Raw genomic sequence first — 22,241 nt, forward strand, 5'->3', positions numbered from 1 at the left:
TGCCATAAACAATTTCCCAAACTTTGACCATATGTAATTTTGAAATAATTTGAACACCTGGAATTCTTTTCCAAACAATTCAGCCTTTAAACCGAACAGTGTTCAAGATCACCCTCAAACACAAGCTGATTAAGAATAATTTCATCAGCAATTTGAGCCACACACAACAACTCAATTATGCCCTGTTATTTCCTCCCCATTGAAAGGTGTGCCTGCTTTGCTCTTTTTCTTTAGTTCAGGATATATGGATCATGCAGAGGACATGAAGGCCACATAATTTACAAAGTCTGGCAAGAATGTTAATTGCATCAAGGGATAATTGAGCAAAGTGGTATATCACGGACGATGCTCACCGTTTCCTGTTAATAAATGGCATTTTCCAGGATAGCAGAACCAAGCTCGCTTTGAAGAACCCTGAATTGCCTTAAATTCTAAGAATAATAGAATTATATATATATATATATATATATATATATATATATATATATATATATATTAGGTGTAATTTGAGACAAACTCTCATCTCCTCATCAATGCAAAGAAGCCTTTATCTTTTCTGATCGTTCGTATTTGTCAGAGTTGAAAATCCCCATTCACAACGTTACGAGAACTGTAGAAGGATAGCCAGTGCTACTGAAGAGAGGTGTGGATACTGTTTCTGGTTTTTTAATTTTCATTCTGTACTATACTACACTACACTGATATGTTTAAATGTTTCTTTGATTGCCCTTGAATCCTCCTGCCACACCTTTTGAGAAAAACCACTGTAGACAGAGTAATCAAAGTACACCCACTAATTCACAAGGAAAGATGCAGCCAATGGGAGATTGTTCTCCCCGTTTCCCATAACTGTTTAAGAGCACATTTGGAAGGACTGCAGCCCCATTCTAGAGCACCTGCTTTGCATGCAAGTCTCAAATTCAAACACCGGCATCTCTAGGTGGGGTGTAGACACCCCCCCCGCCTGAAACCCTGGAGAGCTGCTACTGGCCATTACAGACCCATGGAATGACTCCTGTGTATAAGGCTGTATACGCACCATACGTTTAAAGCACATTCCCCTCCCGCAAAGAATCCTGGGATTCTTTGGGGAGGGGGATGAGCTTTAAATGTATGGTGTGTACGAAGTGTAAGGCACTTTCCTGTCTCCCTGTGTACCAATATAGCAAAACTCTAAGCTCAATAGGGAAGGCAAGGGGGCCCTCTTGTGGCCAGTTCAATATTTGAGTGGGGGAATACATCTGTCTGTCTGTCTCTAGCTCACACATACGCACACACACATTTTCCCTTGTGTTAAGAATAATTTTCTTCTACAGATATACTCCCTCGGGTCAGCCAGTCGCAAGAGTGATTAACTAAAAGAAATCATAAGATGCTGTAGCAAGGATTAATATTTAATTATCTTTTACCTCTAGAGAATATGTAGAGTGATTAGATTAATTGCTTGTGACGCTTATTAGAATTACAATAGCAAGGGCTTGCATGGGGTGAAAGCCGAAACATGAGTGCTCAGAGGGCTTGTGGATATTATAGACTGGAGAACAAAAGTCCACTTAAGTACAGTGTTCGTATAGAAACAAAGCAGACATTGTACCTCCGTTGTTTCACTTGATGGATGAACATCATCATTAATTGTTATGAATTATGAGAACAATTTGATTCATGCATCGCCTACACCAAAGCCTCCAGGTGGCTCACAGAACTTACAAAATCACAAACACAGTATTTAAAATGCATAATTGCATTTCACAGACAACATGAACAAACAACCTTCTCCGTTATATAACTTCCACATAAAAGAAAAATATCTCATAGCAGGACAACAGAAATAGCTACCCCGAAGCAACCATCAGCTAAGAAAAAGATGCTAACCCTAAAACTGTTACCAGTAATACTAACCAAACTACTAAAAATTATTGAAACTTAATGAAAGGCCTGTGTGTGTGTTTAGTTTGGAGTAAATGCTTATCTTTGGACTGTATGGCTGCATCCGCACAGCAGTTTATTTCATTTACTTGTTGTTTCCCTATTTCCACATTATAGCTGAGCTTCTGCATGATGTAAAAGCCACTTCTGTAAATATAGCAGAATATTGCGCAAGTTCAGCACTCTTTTCTGCTTTACTGGAAATGAGCACTAAACTTGCGCTATATTTCTCTTTATTTCCAGCAGTGGATTTTACATTGTGTGGAAATTAATGCTTAAGGAAATGAAGGGGAAAAGGAATAAACTGCCATGTGAATGTGACTTAGTCCCACACCCCAACACCCCCTCCTGGAAGAGAATTTCAGGCCCCACTCCAAGCCATAGCTGAGTGACACAACATCTGGCTTGCAAGCAGAAAGCCTCTGCTTCCATACTCTGCGTCCCCAGGTAGGGTTATGAGAGACTCATGCCTGAAGTCCTGGAGAACTGCTGCCAGTCAGTGTAGACCAGGGGTCAGCAACCTTTTTCAGCCTTGGCCCGGTCCACTGTCCCTCAGACCATGTGGGGGGCCAGACTATATATATATTTTTTAGGGGGGGAAATGAACGAATTCTTATGCCCCACAAATAACCCAGAGATGCATTTTAAATAAAAGGACATATTCTACTCATGTAAAAACACGCTGATTCCCAGACCGTCCGCGGGCCGGATTGAGAAGGCGATTGGGCCGGATCCAGCCCACGGGCCTTAGGTTGCCTACCCCTGGTGTAGACAATATTGAGCTAGAGGGAACAATGGTCTGACTTGGCATAAGCATAGCTGTCAACCTTTCCCTTTTCTTGCGAGGAATCCCATTTGGAATAAGGGAATTTACCTTTAAAAAAGGGAAATGTTGACAGCTATGGGCATAAGGCATCTTCCTAACTTCCTCCACCTCCAATTTCACAAAGGGTATGGAAAAACCTGGGCGGTCATTTTCATTTGTTGAAAATATCTCCTGTTCACAGTCTGATGTGAGCGGGGTTTCTGTTCACCCTCATTCTGAAAGCTGCTGCCGCTACCATTTTCCACAAGGCTTTGCAGAACTTTAACTTTGTGCAGGCCTTATTCCTTTTGCAATATTTTCCAGCAGATATTGGGCAATGTGGAGTGCCTTTTTCAGGAAGGTTTCTCTGCCGTGCAATAGATATCCTTCTGATGAAAACAACTTATTTGGTGAAGCTTTTCAGCATGAAGTATGAAGCTGATTTTATTGTACCCAGCTAAGCAGCTAAAATCCAGCTATGGATTTTATCATTCTGTTATGCCCTGTTTCTGAGTGTTATTGTAATGCATTTTAAAAAATATTGCTCGTTCCCCTGAACATTTGTAAAATGAAAGGCAGCATGTAATAATTTTTAAAAAGAAAATATCTGTGAAGATGTTTCTGATATACGTCCACTTGTTTTGATGAGTTTGAGAAAAATTAGATCTTGATCAGTGAAAGAACCTATTCACCAGACCCTCCAAGTGTCCCTATTTTCCAGAGGTATCCCAGATTTAGAGAAGCCGTCCCAGTTTCTGATTTGATCCTGGAATGTCCCACTTTTCCTTAGGATGTCTCTATTTTCACTGGAGAAATGTTGGACGGTATGGAGTTATCTGACCCCAGAGCCATCTGAAGGCAATCCTGTATAGGAAAGGTTTTTTTTTTAAGTTTAATGTTTTATTATGTTTTTATACATGTTGGAAGTGGGTAGCTTCCAACATGTATAAGATGTGGGGGGTATAAACAGTAAAATTATCATTACGGAATGGGACGTCCCTATTTTCACCAGAGAAATGTTTGAGGGTACGCTATTCACACAATTCCTTGCAATCAATTCAATGGTTCCTCAGTAGCTGCAGTAACTGGATACTCATACAAACACATAGTAGGCCTGACTCATATAAGGGAATTGCCTATCACCAAACTTGGAAACAAAGAAACTGATACGTAATGCTACATAATTTGGTTTCTATTAACTTTCTTAACCCAGTGCACAGCCTAAAATCAGTCTCCAGCTTTGCAAATGTAAAGAACTGCTATGATTCTATTCACCTATGCCTTCTACTTAACCAGTAGCTTGTGTGTTTCACTTAAGGTTGAACACAGATCTGCATAACTGACGGTATTTATATTTCTTAACGTAGGGAATAAACTTTGTGTATGATAGATATTCCCACAGTATGGTATTTTAATACTAAGCAAACAAAAACATTATAAGATTTATAGCAGTAAGGTGCCTTATTCTTTTTCAAAAATTGGATGATGACCTAATATTATGACTTTAGCATGCTAAAAAGTTGTGCAGTGGGAAAAGAGCTCATACAGGGATAGCACCCCATACATGCATGGTAGTGCTAATAGTCACAAGTGATATTAGCTTACTAATTTTTTAAATATTTCTGATTACCACCTAGTCATGTGATAAAGCTCTTTATATAGTCAGTAATGGAGTATTTGAGATAGACTTCTGCCACATGACAAAGATGGTGATCAGAAATTGCACTGATTTACCAAGGAACATTTTGTGGCACTATGCACAATTTGCTAAATTAGCATCCTGCAGCTACAACCTCTTTCTGTTTCTCAAGTCGGTTATTTCATTTTAATGATGCAGCCTAGACAAACCAACTGACCTCCTTATAAATCTACCATGACATTAGAGGATAATTACTTTGTGTTTGTCTTTAAAGAACATGTCAATGGTAATCCATCACACAGCTTGTTTACAAGGGAAATCGTGCTCTCATTTTGTAGGAACCGTACGTAATTGCTATTAGCAGTACTCTGCACTTGGAAGTTTGCACTGAGCTTTTCTATCAAATACTCTGCTTTCAAGATTTTGGCTAAGACTCAGGCTACTTTGGCTGTCCCAGATAAAGGGTGAGAGGAAGTATTAGCAACTGGTGCTTCCTTTCTCCCAGGCTGCCAGATTCCATCTGAATGGTCTCCAAATGCTATTTTTGTCCCTGAGATCAGGCTTTCCTATTGCAATGACATGGACCAAGGCCATTTAGAAATGGACCAAGGCCATTTAGCAATGAACTTTGCTGAGGTGGATATTCTCTGGCAATATGAGAGTAACACACTGGCACAACCTTCATTCAATGAAGCTGCAGAAGGCTTGAGAAGCAGAGGTGAAAGCAATGGGTGAGATACCCCTAACCAGTTATTAACTTTTGAACACTGGGACATAGGAAGCTGCTTTTTACTGAGTCAGACCATTGTAACTCTGTATTGTCTCTACACTGACTAGTAGTGACACTCCAGAATTTCAGACAGGGAACATTTCCAGCTCTACCTGGAAATGAGAGGGATTGAACATAGGACTCTTGGCGTACAAAGGAGATGCTTTACTACTGAGCTATGGCCCTTCCCAAAGTTCGGGAACAGAGAGCCTATGTTTGAGGCTGTGCCCACAAAAACTTCCTGGAGAGTAAAGACATTAGAACTTGCCTACTTTGGGTTTTATGGCTTAAATACATAAGCTTAGCGCTGATCAACTTTTCCCCCATTGCATGTTATGGACACTTTTCCGCATTTGTTGCAGAAATAGAAAAGAAATGGATGCCGCACCAACATTTAATAATACCATGATTCGTATGCCAATTTTAAATCTCAGGGGAATGCAGAGAGGCACTCTCAGTGCTTGTCTTGCAGCTCTGGAGACCCACCAAAAATCTGAGCCTAACCATTTTTTTGGAACTGCCTTTTGGGGACTTTGGCACAGAGGGGGACGGTGGTACCTCGGGTTAAGTACTTAATTCGTTCCAGAGGTCCGTTCTTAACCTGAAACTGTTCTTAACCTGAGGTACCACTTTAGCTAATGGGGCCTGCCACTGCTGCCGCGCTGCCGGAGCACGATTTCTGTTCTCATCCTGAAGCAAAGTTCTTAACCTGAGGTACTATTTCTGGGTTAGCGGAGTCTGTAACCTGAAGCGTATGTAACCTGAAGCATATGTAACCCGAGGTACCACTGTAATTTGAGTGTAATTATGCTGATTTTTTATTATAAAAAAACTTAATATATGGATCAATGCTCCTGTTCCCAAATCCTTTGGGGATGTAGAAGCTAACAATATAAATTCTCCAGGGAATCCTTGCTGCAATTATAACCCCAGATGTTTAAAAGCCAACATTTCTAAGTAGTCAGAAAATAATGCCCCTTCCAAAAAATAAAACTCTACTACTGCTTATTTTAGTTCTCGGTAAAAAGGTTTTGCTGGGTTTTTTTATGGCATTCACATTGAAACCTCACTCTGTGTTAGTCACAAAGAGTTAAAGCCTGCAGGAGAATTTAAGGGCTCTTTGGTAATTTGGCACATCAGTTTCATACCAGCTATTACTAAACTGCATCAAGATATTAATGTAGTCATCTCTCTTTAGTCTCAATGAATTGCAATAAAAATGTCAAACAGTTAGATTATATATGCCATCACAGCCGTATTTGATTGAGTAGAGCTGCAGGCCACGTCCCTTGAATCATACTGATGAAGAATCGGAAAGGCCTGGAGAACTCCACTGTAAATTTATTTCAGTGGGTGAGGCCATTTTACATTCTCACTGCCAGTAATACCGGTATATAAAAAAGAAGGGGGCGGAGGCGGAAAGTCAATTACACAGATGTAAGAAAGGACATCCTTTGATGTAAATAAAGCAGAGTAACATGCAAGCTAAATATACATGGGGCAAATTATTCTGTTGAAAGAAAAGATAAACATTTAAGTGGAGGGGTAAACTCAAGGGAGTGCAGCTACATGACTTTTTTTTCCTTCACAGCAGGAGTGATGATGTCCTTTGCTAGAGAAGCGGGGTAATCCCTTGCTCTGATTTATTAGGGAAGGTAAACAGCGTTTCCGTGCGCTGCTCTGGTTCGCCAGAAGCGGCTTAGTCATGCTGGCCACATGACCTGGAAGCTGTACGCCGGCTCCCTTGGCCAATAAAGCGAGATGAGTGCCGCAACCCCAGAGTCGGTCACGACTGGACCTAATGGTCAGGGGTCCCTTTACCTTTTTATATTGCTTTATATGAAACGAAGTCTCAACGTTGTTTACAATATATTTTTAAAAATGAACTAAAAATTTCATGGAAACATATTAAAACAATGCACAATATCAGTACAATTATGATTAAAAGTACACAATAAAAATCAGATTAACAACACAGTCATTTAAGATGTCTGTATGTCTGAAAAAATTAAAACATTCTTACCTGATGCTGAAATCATAGTGCAGTTGGTGCCAGGCGGGCTTCCCCAGGGAGAGCGTTCCAAACATAAAGGGCCATCACAGAGAAGGCCTCTTGTCTGCTCACTATGCTTTGCACTTGTTTTGGTGATGGCACCCAGATGATGAATGTAGCCTAGACAGGTTCATATAGTAAGATGTGCTCAGAAACCTGAGTCATACAGCGTTTTGAAGGTCAAAACCAGCACTTCGAATTGAGCCCGGAAACAAATTGGCAGCTATCACAGTCAGGCTAGAACCAGAGTAATATGTTCACACCTTCCTAGCTGGGCGGCTGCTGAGTTTGGTTCTAGCTGAAGTTTCTGAACCGTCATCAAATGCAGCCCCATATGTTATTGTAGTAATCCAGCCTGTAGGCTATCAGAGCATAGACAAGAAGCAAACCTTTCCCCTTCCAGACAAAGTCACAGCAGGACCACTTGAAGCTGATAGAAGACACTCCATGTCCTGCATTGGATGTCACTTCCTGCCCACAGCAGGTGGTCACTGAACTTCACCACTGAATTATCACCATGTCCAAACTGGCCCTGAAAAACTTCTATCTTTTCATAATAAGGAAGCTCTTACCAATCAGGTTAGGATACAAATACTAATTTGCAAAGTTCTCTTATTTTCACTCAGCAAGTTACTCCAGTATGGCACATTTACAACACTGCAATTTTGTAATATCTTCTCGGAAAACTACCCATCACACAAAATTACGCTCTTGTCCTTTAATATTATTAATAAAATTCAATCACAGGTCCCTTCATTCACTTTTTTGAAAGGTTACATAGGTTTAAGCAGTGCCATTTTTTCTCCTGCCGAAATATATTATGAAATGCCATTACTGTTGTAAAAGCTAATTGATAATGTGATTTGTTATGTTGCTGAGACATAATTCAGAAAGTTATTTTAAAGGCTTTGATACATGAACAGCACTAACTGTTTAATATTTCTTGTGAGAATAGACACAATGCATCAGGTTTGAAAAAAATGTGTTGCTGTGTGAATGAAATATTTCTGGAAGCTTTTATTCTTGTTGTTTGGGTTTTTGCCAATGGCTTTCTAGTGGAAAGCTCGTATTTTTTATACTGTTTCTGTTAGAATGTATCCATCGGTCCTTAGTGGAGTTGTGTGTGTGCATATGTGTTAACAGAAAGGAATAAATAAAGGTTTAATAGATAATTAAAACATAGTAGCACATTTTAAAGAGCTTCATTTCTTTAAAATGAAGCTAAATTTTATGAGCAATATACTTACTTGTAAGACATATTTCTGACTTCTTCCCCGTATGACCCTGCAAAATGGTTGGCTTTAAATTTACGTTCAAGGTATTTTTCAGAATAAGATGATTATCAAATCACTTGTTCACCTGAAATCAATGTTAACAATTGTTGTAACTATTATTTGGAGCACCTTAGCAAAAGTTTCTATTTTTTTGTAGGTTTACAATATTCATGGGACTCTTAAGTAGAAGCATTGTTTGAGAAGTTGTTATTTTGGAAAGCCTTATGTGGTGGCTATGATTTTGAAAACATTTACAGCTCAATCTTTTACTTGTCTATTCAGAAGTAAGTCTAGACATAATTCAATTGGGCTTACTTCCTCCCAGATAAGTAGTTATAGAACTGCATCTTTATAGAGTTATGATTCGAGTGATTTCATGTACATTTACTGCAAGTCAATAGACACAGTGTCAGGTCTACTTATGTTAGTGGACTAATCAAAAGGAATGTTCAGCATTCCTATGTTGAACATAGACCTGGGCGATATATTAATATATTGCCCAGGACCGGTATGGGGGGGGGGAGGACCGTGATGACAGCTTCACTCAATGGTATATCGCTGGTGAAACCATCACGGCTCTTGAGTCCCTCTGCCTTCATCGCCCAGAGCGCTGAGGGACAAACTAACTGGGAGCTGGAGGCAGAGGAACTCAAGCAGCGGTGGTTTCAGCAGCGATATACCGCTGGTGAAACTGCCACTGCACTCTCTCTCTCATCGCTCTCCCACCCCCAGTGGAGCCTGGCCAAGGAACCCCGAGTCCCCTGCTGGTCGTGCACGAGTGGCAGGGGACTCGGGGCTCACTCGGCTGGGGGCAGGAGCCTTTCCAGCCACCAGGTGAGCAGCAGGTTGGGGCAAGATGTATTGGCTTCAGCCTGCGAGGCGCTGGGGTGAAAGCGCCTCAGCTCCCATGGTGAGAGTTGCAGCAGTTTCCCCCAGCACCTCGCCAGCTGGGGCCAATGCAGCTTTTTTCAACACTGCAGTTTATCGCCAAACCACGATTTTGGCTGGCGATACACCGCCATGTTGAAAACCCAACATCGCCCAGTCCTAGTGGAGCATCGCTTGAGTGCTCCTTTTACAGAGACACCAGTGAACTTCAGCACAGCAGGTTCCATAGTGATGGCCATCAGCTTGGATGGCTTTAAAAGAGATTCATGGAAGATGAGACCAAGGCTACTAGCTATGATGACAATCTCCTACCTCCACTGTCAGAGGCAGCATGCCTTTGAATTCCAGTTGCTGGGTATCAGAAGTGGAAAGACTGCTATTGCACTCAGGTCCAACCTGCAGGCTTCCCACAGGTATCTGGTGTACCATCATGAGAACAGGACGCTGGAACAGATGAACCTTTGTCCTGATTCAGCACGATTCTTATGTTCTTATGGATGCTTTTAGGGGAGATTCATGCATTGCAGAAGGTTGGACTACATAACCCTTGGGGTCTCCCCCAACTCTACAATTCTATGATTCTATGTCATTTTGGGCTAAGACACAATCAATGTAAGCATCTGTGTAGGGTAAGTACTTACTGAGAAGCCATAAAAAGGCTAGTAGATATATCATCGGTGGGCAGCATTTCTCCATAGGCTCATTTCCAGGTAGTCACAAGACTGCTGTCAGATAACTAAAATCAAATAATAAGTAATACAGAGAGCTAAACATGTGTAAGTGTTACACAGCCTCCCCCCCCCCTGCAATGGCGGCAGTACTTCTTGGCCCCTTTGCAACCCTGGACATTACTACCTGCAACTTTCTCAATTATGGATGTGCCAGTCCTTCTAGGATGGGATCCCAAAATTGATCTTTTGGCCCCATCTCAAGACAAAGGAGGGTGTGCGCTTTCTATGGATTTGGTAACTACATCAAAAATTATGTCACAACAGGACGCATAGCGAAGTATTATTCATATTATTTTTTTTAAAAAAATCTTAATGTGCATTTCTAGACATTACAAACTTGGCTCTTGGATGTTGTAGTGGTGGGGTACCTTTTAGCTGGCCTTTTTATCTATTCAAGATTTTCTAGATTGTTTGATACTATGTGTGCTTTCTACACTACCTTCACCAAATATAAATTCCAGGCATTTCTGCAAGTTCCCCTATGGTATTACTGACAAACATTTCCAGTATCCTGTGCTCAAGAAGTCAAGATTCTCAGTCTGTAGTTTCCTGGATCTGGACATTACTCTTTATCAGTGCTTTATGATAAAGTAGGGCTGTCAGGCCATGAAGAAATTTTTGGACTTACTCATCCATCTTTTTGACAGAGGATGCTGACGTAGTTGCCAAGGCCAAAGCATCTATTATACATGGGAACATTTTGGGGGAAAACACTTTGGAAGATTAAATATTTTGCACCAGCTGCATAAAGAAAACGAACATTTGCAACCTTTCAAATTAGCTCATTATACCTTGATGTTAGGCAGACGGACAATCATCCTTAATCTTTGCTTGCCTGATGCCTGTTTTCTTCATCACTGTAGCGTTTTAAAAAAATAAATACAAAAACCACTATAAACAGCCAAGACACAAACCTCTCAGATGATGAGTACTGTCTGTAACCTGTTGCTAAAAACTTATATTCTTTTACACCTTCTCATTCTGTGATGTTGCTTGGCAGCATGGACATTTTTATTGGGCTCACCTACATTTTCAAGGAAGTGTATTGCTCAGAGTTCTGGAAGTTGCTATTGTCCCGCTGTGCATGAAGAAGTAACACCTGTCTTCATAGGAACACAAGGAGCTGCTATAGTCAAACTACTGGTCCCTCTAGGTTAGTATTGTCTACATCAGGGGTCAGCAAACTTTTTCAGCAGAGGGCCGGTTCACTGTCCCTCAGACCTTGTGGGGGCCCGGACCATATTTTGAAAAAAATATATGAACAAATTCATATGCCCCACAAATACCCCCAAGATGCACTTTAAATAAAAGCTTACATTCTACTCATGTAAAAACACCAGGCAGGCCCCACAAATAAATAAATAAAAGGACACATTCTACTCATGTAAAAACACACTGATTTCTGGGTCGCCCGCAGGCTGGATTTAGAAGGCGATTGGTCCGGATCCAGCCCCCGGGCCTTAGTTTGCCTACCCATGGTCTACACTGAGCGGCACCAACTCTCCAGGGTTTTAGATAGCAGTATTTTCCAGGCATTCCTGGAGATGCTGGGGACTCACTATGGGACCTTCTGCATGCAAACCATAAGCTGTACCTCTAAATTATGGTCCTTTCCAGGTTTTTATTTTGGGGGCAGATTTTGAACAGGAAACATTGCCAGGAAACATGGCTTCTTCCTTTTCAGATGATAGCCACAATGTTCCTTTACAAATGATTGAAGCTATTTCCAAAACATTACATTGCAAAAAATTTCAATTAACTTGAAAATAGAAACAAGGGAAAATATCAAAATGAAATGATAACATAGTGATGAGCAAAAGCATGCATGCTTCCAGGCTACATTATTTTATAGCGGAAGTTCATTGGACTTCCCTTTTCTGATAAGCTGGCTTGGGGGGGGGGGGGGTCTGTGGAAAAGTGAAAGTGCACTTATTTATATCCATGGATGAACTTTTAAAAAGTAATGCTACAAATGTCATGATTTGGTAATACTATGCCACAAATCCTTATCAGTTTCTAATTAACTTTAGCATAGCAGGAGAGCCAAGAATACTATTTTTCGGTGACATGTTAATGCCTTTAAAATGAACACAAATAATTTATCGTGGGGAACAGGCATGCCTGGATTGCTAAGAAAGAAATATTCAGAACTTTTGGGAGATTAAGTGGTAAATGGATTTTTGCAATTTCACTTGATGTTGTTTTTCCTATTAAACCCCAGGAAACAGAAGAGTAAAGAAAATGCAGAATTTCCATGGGAGAATGTCTCTAAGATATATGCTGATTTAAAGTTAATTTCAAAACTTTGGCTGATATCACTGCAGTTCACAATGTGTGGTTTTATATTCTTAAAGCGTTACAAGAAAAATAACGAACAAGATTGCCAGTAAAACAGCACATTGGCTTGGATCCAGAGAAGACCGAGGGGAGTTCCAGTCATATAACAAGGCTTGTCTACCTTTTTGCTGCAGCTATTCCTGACAGTAGAGATGGGGGAGAAATCAGATGCAGTTCAAATTTAAAGGAGAACCTACCCAATTCAATCTTTCATATATAACACATGAACCAAAATACGAGCCATCCTTCAAAACCCACAATTCTCCACATTTTGTAATGCTGCACTCTGGCCATGTAATGTGTACAAAAATGCACACACTAGGGTAAAGTGTGAATTAAAATGCACATGTTCATGAAAATAACATTTGAAATGCATTATATTAGGGGGAATTGCTGTGCAAAAAAAGAAGAAGGTAAAATTCCACACAAACATTAACAAAACTTCAGAGTGATGGGGGAATGTGGAGAACAAACTTAAGACTGGAATAATGAGAAAGTGAAAATGGCAGATCCATCCATTCCTACCTGACAGCCAGGGACCCTTCAGAATGGTGCTTGATACATTGCGAGAGTGCTGCAGTTTCAGGGGAGAATCAATGGAAATTCAGCACCCCCTTCTTGAGTAAGCAAAAGTGGCTTTCTAGATCTCACCAATATCTTTAAGACCTTGACTATGATGGAAACGCCATTGATTAGTTCACATCCTGAGTGGCAGCAGAACTTGGACCAAACACTTTAGATTCTGAGCCAGGTCTTTCCCAGTCCTGCAGCCCGAGATCCTTTAACTGCAGATGCTCAGCTTCAAATCTGAGGCTATTTGTATATCCAAACATGCATGCTTCCACTGAACTGCAGAAGCACCCAAGTAATACAGCAGAGCAATGCTGCTGCTTATCGAGTGTATGTTATTTGTAAGTTATAAAGTATACATCATTTCTGAAAAAGTATATGTATCCATCTATACAAAGCAATGCTTCCAACAGCGACATATCTTTGAAAGTACAATGACTGACACACTACATTTCCCCCAGAACTGGCCTTGTGTTATTTCCTTTTGGTTGAGAAACAAAGCCTTAAACTTGAGAGCAGTGATTGCTCAGATAAATGACCCACCACACACGTCTAAACCCAGAAAGCATACTTTATTTGTAACCTCACATACATGATATTTACACAGTTGGTCTGCTACTGTCAATATAGATGGTTGTACGAATGGTTACTGAAGCATACAAAACTGAAACAAACGGGTGCTTTCCCTCCTAGGTTAGCATACTAAACTTGTTTTGAAATGCACTGTTGTGATCACTAGGTGTCAGTATAGTGCTTTTTGTACAGCTAATAGTACAGCATGTAGTAGTGTCACACACGCAATTTAGCTTGTGAGTACACATAAGGAGGAAAACAGGCCTCAAAATCTGCAGTGAAAAGTCCTGAGCAAACCGGAAACGTTCAATAGCAAAAAAACATTTAATGCATATTTAAATTCAAAAGAGCCACTAAGCACAGCTCAAACTTTTATAAACTCTTATTTTTATCAAACTACAGCAAAAATAGTTTTACTTCACAATCTAACCATATTTAGAGCTCCATATTTCCATACTTTCCATATTTCATAAAGAAATTGGTTGTGAATCACACAAACATCATATTAGGCAGCCCATATAAAACGGTATTAAGAGCTGATGGCTGTGGGGCAGGATGCACTAGCCCACCGGGACTTTCTCTCTGGTCTTCTTTCTTGTCCTCAGGGGCATCCAGCTCCGCTAGAAACACAGTTCAGAACAAATAATTAAAATTTTCTTTTAGCTATAGAGGTATTTTAAAGAAACCGGGAGCATGATCCTGTTCAAGTTAAGCAGTTTTAAGCAGACGCTTCTAATGGAAGAGATTTAAACATGCACCCAACTTTCCTATTGACATCAAATGGATTCAAAGGGGCTTAACATTGGCTGAATTATGCCCAGAGTTTTAATGTCTACTTGCTTAAATACCTGTCTCTTTAGGCCTGTTCAGGTGCTACATATAGTGGAGAAGGAGAACTCTTAACATAGTTTTAGTCCTGGACTATATAGAGCGAGATGAGCGCACAACCCCAGAGTCGTCCATGACTGGACCTAACAGTCAGGGGTACCTTTACCTTTACCTATATATACATTACCATATATGAATATACACTTGCTTATCCATATATTCATTTTTCATATACAGTACCAGTGTTCAGAAATCACTGAAATCCCGAAGAACTGCATGTAATCAGATCTAAAATTAGCACATAACCTAGTGACCAGAAACTTTGCTAAACATTAAAGAACTGTCTGAATTAAATGCTGTCAGGGGCTCAGGAGCAGGAGCACAGGGGAGAGAGGAAATGGAGAGCGAAGGGGAAGAATCCGAGGGCAGCGTAGGGGAGTATGACAGTGGCCCGAGAGATTCCATGAGCTTCTCCAGCGAATCAGAAGATTCCCAGAAGGGGGCGCCGATGGTCAGGGCAAGGGGGGTCCCAGGGGGGACGCACAAGAAACAAGGAGCCAGCGGGGAACCCCGAAGCAGCAGCGGGGGATCAGGACCAGTTTCCCCACCAGAGCGTAGTGGGGGGGAAGAGTCACATGTGTCAGGGCCAGCGTCTCCTCCAGCGGGGAGAGAAGGTGAGTCAGGGCTGACCACGCCTCCAACGGAGGGGAGGTCAGTTGCAGCTAGCCCCCCCGAAGGGGGAAGCAGTGACAGCAGCAGTGAAACGGTCAGGAGGAAAGTTGCTGGCTGGGTGCGCGCGCCAAGTTCAAATGTACAGGCGCGGGGGACAGCAGGAGACCCGGATGGGGAACCAGCTCCTAAAGCCCGCCGGAGGGAGGGGGAAGGCTCAGGGGATTCAGCGTCAGAAGAGTCTAGAAAGGGTGAGACCCCAACGGACAGGCGGAACCAGAGGCGGAAAGAACAGAGGAAGAGGTGGAGTAAGGCTAGAGTCTTAAACTGGTGTATGGGGGGAGGAGACTCAGACGGAGCATCAGCGGTCTAAATGTTGAGACGTAGAGCTGCACGCTGCGGCTCTGGAAGTGAAACTGAACTTCAATAAAGACTTTCGTATTTAACAACGAAGTGGTGTTGGTCCTTTGTGAGCTGGGACCTCGGGCAGCTCTGACAAATGCCATAAAGCTAGATACTATCAAAGGGTAGCTAATCCTAATGTTGGGAAACCGTCTCTTCTACCTGCCAGAGAGAAACTGTTATTAGCTACATACATAGTATAACTTTAAAGACACTGTAGTTTACCCCTTATAGAGAAACAGTTATAGGCAACTCTTAACAAACTACAGTGCTCAGAATTCTCTGAGGGGGGGAAATGTGCTTCCAACAACCTTTGACAGCAAAAGGCTTTCCTGTCTTGAACTTACAGAAACCTCTGATCACCAGTGACAAGTAAACATTCCTGTTACAAGTATCTCTAGTCATTTCCCCCAGTGCAGCAAATAACAGGTTTGGGGAGCCAATTTTAATTAGGAATACAGAGAGCAGGGATGGCGTTAAACCCCCTTTCCCTGGTGCCACAGTCAAGGACTGCTTTGGGACCCCTATGTCTGCTATTAATTTCTTTTCAGCTGTGAGAGAATCTAATTCTGGATCTCCTGTGTCACATTTAGCTTGGACCTTTGAGTCCTTTTTTGTAGTAAGTAAATAGGAAAAACGTTGGCATTACAGCTGCGTATAGAAATATAATTCGGTTATTTTGATGGTTCAGCACAAACCCAATATTCAGAGGAGCAACTGTTCTTAGCACTGGAGCCATGTACATATATGCTCCTTTGGGGAAAAACAATACCTTCCTTATGGGAGACATTTCACTCTCTCTTTTTCACACACACTCTTTTAAATATATGCATCTTTCAATATGTGCTTTTTAAAAACCCTGCTTGGTGTTTTCAATATGAGGTTAGTAAATTGCTTAGATGAGAGTGATACCATTTCTACCAGCAAGCTCAGCAGTTCCGGTGCTTGTAATATACAATATAATGGCATTTTAATCAAATAAGAAAATGGTGAGAAGAAAATGGTGGAAGATTTTGATCTGTTCACACTTCAATCTGTGTACTTTATTTTAAAAACTTCTAAATCTTACTTTTAGGAGGTTCATCCACAGCACTCTTACTCCTTTGAAGAAAATGAACAGCCTGTCCAGTTGTCTTGCCTACTTTGATAAAATCTGCAAAGAAACATAGTAGTTTTATAATTGAACACACTCAAAACAAAACATGGAAGTGGAACCTGCAGCTTTCTTCTACATTTGCAAATGACAGCTCAGTCTTAACCAGAGTTAGGTGCATGTAAGCCCGCTGAAATCAATGGCCTTCTGAAACCCTGTGGACCAAGCTATACTTCAGATTATGCACACATTTAAGAGCTGAGGTTAAATTGGTCACATTTGTTTCCAAGAAAAAGCAATACTGAAGCCCCAATTGGAATGTGTTCCTTATCACATCAAGGTCCGGAACTGCCTTCTTGCTAAAAGTTGTTCCTCAGCTGCTATTTGCTGCAAACAATAAGTACTATTTGGGACAAATAGCAGCTGCGGGAGTTTTGATAGGAAATCAGCCCAAGGCACAAATTTGGATTGGGAGCATGTTCCCACTGCTCTAGGCCTTTCATGAATACAGACCCCCAAATGCCCCTATTTTCCAGGGACAGTCCTGGATTTACAGAAGCAGTCCTGGTTTCCGATCCGATCCCAGAATGTCCCACTTTTCCTTAGGATGTCCCTCTTTTCATTGGAGAAATGTTGGAGGGCATGGTAGGATATCCCTATTGTTGTCAGAGAGTATGGAGTTATGTGACCCGAACTAAGGAGATAAGTGCAACCTATAGTAGACATCTGAAGGCAGCCCTGTATAGGGAAGTTTTTAAATGTTTTATTGTGTTTTTATATATGTTGGAAGCTGCCTAGAGTGGCTGGGGTAACCCAGTAAGATGGGCAGGGTATAAATAATAAAATGATGATGATGGAATAGGACATCCCTATTTTCATCGGAGTATAGAAGCTTCATTTGTTCACATCTAAGCATGGACACTAACGTCACCATTGAGAAGAAAAGCATTAGGCTCAGCTGTTTTATGAAGTTTGCTATTACACACTTTCACATAAGCTTTCCATTTTTGTCGCATTCTCTTCCAGGGTCGTATACCATTGGTTAGCTATGACAGAACGCACTCCAGCAAGGCTCAGAAAGATTGTTGTCTCTGTTGGCTTTTCCAGAGAGAGGCGTACAGAGCTAAAAAAAAGAAAAGAAAAAAGAAATGCAATGAATGAAAATTACAGGTACAGACATTCTTAAATGACCTGAACAAAAGAGACAAAACCCCTTCATTCAAATTTTATTCAGTTCACAAGAATAGAAAGTAAACTGCATTTTTTCTTATCTTTTTCTCACCAGCATGTCTGGCATTAAATATTTTATTTATTTTCTGCAGTATCTTTATAGAGTTCTCTGGGTGTCTTACAAGAAATAACTAAAAACAATTTAAATACAAAATCATCATCATCATCATTTTATTTGTATGCCGCCTTCCCATAGTTAAAACAATGCTCAAGGCGGCTGACAACATGACAAGAATTGCATAATTACCAACATAACAAAAGTCATAAACAATAAATAAAACACATCAAAAGGTACACAACCAAATGGAAAACAATTTCCACATAAATCATAAAATCTAATACTAAGAAGACAGCATTAATATCACAATTTAAAATGACGTAGATAAAAAATAAAAGCAATTTAAAAAACAAAACAAAAACTGAGCCCTCTCTGCCCAGCAGCAGCAGCAGCAGTACTCCTTTATGGAGCCTGTCAGGCCCCGCCCCAAGCCAGGTGGAGAGAAGCAGGGCATAAAACATATAGGGACTGTGGTCCTGAGATCGGGTTTAGCTGGCCTTTAGGGGGCAGACAGGAGCAAAGCCTGCTCCACTCTGGTCTGCTCCCTTACCACACCCACCCGGACTGGCCGGTTTGAACTGTGTGGCAGGAAAGACCCGTCACGCCAGGGGGCTGGCTGCCTAGCATAGCATTGCTCTCTGGGGCCCAGAGTCTGCCATGATGGGCTGCAATCATCGCCCACCCTGGGACTGGGTGAGCGACCATTCTTGACAGCAAAGAATGAGGAATTTAGGTTGCAATCCTATGCACTCTTTCCTGGGAGTAAGTTCCATTGAACTCAGTGGTACTTACTTTGGAGTAGAGGATATATAGGACTGCCTTGCATAGAATGACTTTAAAATTTATGCCAATCTTACCTTTTAAACCCATCAAGGTTTATCACTCGTGCAGTACTTGGTTTTGAATGCACGAGGTCTGAAAGTATCACCAACTGACACTCTGTGGGAAGGGAAGCAATAATATGAATGTTATATTTCAGTAGCATTTTGAATCCAAAGACACATGAGCAGAAAATTGCTTGTCTAACAAGGCTTTAATATTCCACATTTCTCACTGCAGACCCCTGTGAAATTATCCAAAATGGTATGGTGTGTGACATGGGGGCAGTGGAATTTAGGCAGAAATCAAGGGAGGCAGTGATGGACATTGGGAACCCCAATGTTTCAAGAAGTATTTTAAAAACCTTGATAAAAGACCTTAAGGGAACAACTGCCTAACAGTCAATAAGGACTGAGCATGCTCAGTGGTTGTGGAATGCTGATCAACCAGGGGTAGGTAACAGAAAACCTGGCGTGGTGGCTGTGGAACAAAATGTAGCATGTTGAAGAAGCATGGCTGACGCATTGGAACAGTGAATGGGAGCACCGCAAAGGGCCACATTTTGTTTCAGGTCTTAGCCATTCACTGTTATGTTTGTCTTGCTAGTCCTGCCATCATGATGTAATAAAACTGTGCAGTGTTGAACAGTCAGTTGTTAAGGCACATCATCCCAAGAGCACTCCATGGAACAGAAATTTGCTCCATTATTAAGAAAGTGTGCCTCAAGGGATGACCCCCCTCAATACAGGGTTGTAAGTACCCCATCTGATGTAAATCTCATGCTGTGGGAGAAGCTAATGGCTCCTTTCTGACACCTTAAAATTGCCAAGCCACATGAGAGAGGCCCATGCTGTGCCTCCCTCCTTCCTACATCAGTGGTGCACCTGTTCCAGAAAGACAAAAGTAGACAAGGGGATGAGGACCAATTTGGGTGCCTTCTACCTTGCCCAAGCTTCTGATTTTACCTATACTATGTAAGAAGAAACCATGCGTACAGCAGCTTTTGTGTTAATAATGCGATCTGCACAGGGACCACAAATTAAATCACCTTTGAATGACAACTTTTGCAGAAAGCTGATCTAACACTTGTAATAATAAAACCACATATTTCAATCTGAGTAAATAGAATTTTGTTATGATCTGCAAGGAAAGCAAACAGCCTTTTTCAGCTTCATAAAATCACCTGGGATATTCATAGCAACTAATCTTTCAAGTAATGTATATAAGAGAAATCTTGCCAGTCCAGAGAAGATAAATGCACTGCAGTTGTTCAGTAAGTATTCCCAGTCTGCTTGACTGAAAGGGGAAGGGAAAAAAGAACAGTCAAAACTTTAGTCTGCACTGTATGCTATTAAATTGTATTAGCATGATGTTCTGCTACTTTAAGTAGCTCAGCTCAGCTCTAGAAAACATTACATTTAAAGAAATATGATCAATTTTCATCAACTATGTGCCCTAGTGCCAGGAATACAGTCGTAACCTTGGAAGTCAAACAGGATCTATTCCAGAAGTCTGCTGGACTTCCAAAATGTTCGAAAACCAAATCATGGCTCCTGATTGGCTGCAGGAAGCTCCTGCAGCCAATCAGAAGCAGTGGAAACCCAGTCGGATGTTCGGGTTCCAAAAGAACATTCACAATCTGGGACAATCACTTCCAGGTTTGCTGTGTTTGGGAGCCAAAATGTCCGAGTTCCAGGGCATTTGGGATCCAAGGTACGACTGTACTTGGAAAAGCAGCAACAGATGGTGTGGTGGAGCACGGCTACTCACTTGACCTCGAGCTGGCTGTATTGCTGCTGTTTATCAGGAGGCAGAGAGGAGTAGCAGGGAGGCAGTGGCAAGGTTAGCACAGAGCAAATGCACCACTGGGAGCATCAGAGAGGCACTTGCACTGCACTGACCTTGGCATCCCCCATCTCCCAGTAAGCAGCAGCAAGATGCTGTCTGGCGGTCAGGTGAGTGCTGCCACCCCACTCCACCTTACCCCCTGCTACTGTACAAACTGTGCATGAAGAGGAAAATAGTTTAGAATTCTATTTTTACGGATAGGAAGAGTATCCGTATTAAGTGTATAAGGGCATGCCTGTGCACGTGCTTTCTAAATTCTGAAAGTAGCTGTCCACTGTCCACTGTTTCCTTTCTTCCTTTGGTTATTTTGATTGTAAAGGACTGACACGTTCGGGCTTAAGAAGGTAAGATGAGCCTGCTGGATCAAGCCAATGGCACCACATCCAGCATCCCATTCTCACAATGGCCAACCAAATGCTTATGGAAAGAGGAATGCAAGAAACCTCTCTCCCCTCCTGCAGTTTGCAGCAACCGATATTCAGAAGCTGACTGCTTCTGCCTGTGGAGCTAAAACACAGCCATCAGGGTTGGCAGCTATGGGCTGAGTTTGACTAATCTTCTTTTAAAGTCATCCAAGTTTGTGGCCACCAGTGCCTCTTGTGGGAGTCAATTCCATAGTTAAGCTATGCGCTGTGTAAAGAATGCTTTCTTTTGTCTGTCCTGAAGCTTCCAGCGTTTAGCTCCATTGGATGTTCCTGAGTTCTGGTATAATGAAAAAGGAAGAAAAAATGCCTCTCTATCCACTGTCTCCGTACCAGGCATAATTTTACACGCCTATCCCAGGTCACTCCTTACTCACCATTTTTCTAAACTAAGAAGTCACAAAGGTCGAGCAACTTTAAGCCCCATTCTTTACAATGGGAAAATTTCTTAAACCACACACTGCAATCAGTGGGTGACTAAAGTGAAAGTGACTAAATTTTGGCTGGGTTCCCTCCCCGCAACAGCCTTGTTTTGACTTCTTTACTAGCAGCATATGAACAAACATATTAGGCATTTGTTTAGGTACTAAAAAAAATGTGCAAAATTAATGAGAAACAACTTACATACCTTGCAAATTGCGTGTTACCCATAATTCCATCCCAACGGAGTGTAAACGGCTCAAATTTCTCTAGGAGTGTCTTAAATTTTTGTGCAGGATTATCTGATTCTGAGCATACAATTTTTTGTCATTAGGAACATAGGGTTTTTCAGTGCTTACACACCCACCCACCCACTCTGTATAATTTTAAGCAGCTGTAGCTTTTAAAAAGAGTATTACAGTAGCTTCGTAAATAAGCCTAGAAAGGTTAGTAGCCTACCAAAAAAAGTTACTAGCCTGCTAACAGGGCAGCAGTCTGTGTTTTCATGCTGACCACAGAAGACTGGAAGACTGGAAATGCAGGCATCTAGCAACTTAGGAGAGTACGGTTTTGTTTTTTTTAGTTTTTCTTTTAAGTGCCTTCTACCCAGTGGACTATTAGAGGAGGGTCTAGATTCTTCTCCGCTAGCCTGCTTTATTTCCATGTTGGTTGCAGAGGAAGGATTTTTCTCTTTCCACAACTAGCACACCAACCAAGCATGCTGAAGGAGTAGGCTCAGAGTGATCTGTCGTTCCTCTGCCAGCCTGCTCACTTGCCTATGGCAGCAGAATGATTTGTTCAACGCAAGACTACAACACCAACTTTTTCAGATATTACAGTTATCACATGGAGCTTTCTGCATGCAAAAAGAGGACCTTTAAAAAGTG

General features: G+C 41.5%; 1 protein-coding gene across 2 annotated transcripts in view; it reads right to left on the reverse strand.

The window, feature by feature from the left end:
* Positions 1–13,545: 13,545 nt before the first annotated feature.
* CFAP46 (cilia and flagella associated protein 46) overlaps positions 13,546–22,241 on the reverse strand; it is an 82,432-nt gene continuing 73,736 nt past the window's right edge. For both annotated transcript variants that reach the window (XM_083616810.1, XM_083616811.1), the window contains exons 56-61: positions 21,563–21,662; positions 19,848–19,960; positions 18,703–18,784; positions 17,544–17,680; positions 16,534–16,617; positions 13,546–14,185 (exon numbers count right to left, since the gene is read on the reverse strand). In XM_083616810.1, the coding sequence (XP_083472936.1) occupies positions 14,055–14,185; positions 16,534–16,617; positions 17,544–17,680; positions 18,703–18,784; positions 19,848–19,960; positions 21,563–21,662 (647 nt within the window). In that variant the 3' untranslated portion in view covers positions 13,546–14,054. The remainder of the gene's footprint in view (positions 14,186–16,533; positions 16,618–17,543; positions 17,681–18,702; positions 18,785–19,847; positions 19,961–21,562; positions 21,663–22,241) is intronic.

Source organism: Podarcis filfolensis (assembly GCF_964270895.1).
Source record: "Podarcis filfolensis genome assembly, chromosome: 5".
NCBI lineage: Eukaryota > Metazoa > Chordata > Lepidosauria > Squamata > Lacertidae > Podarcis > Podarcis filfolensis.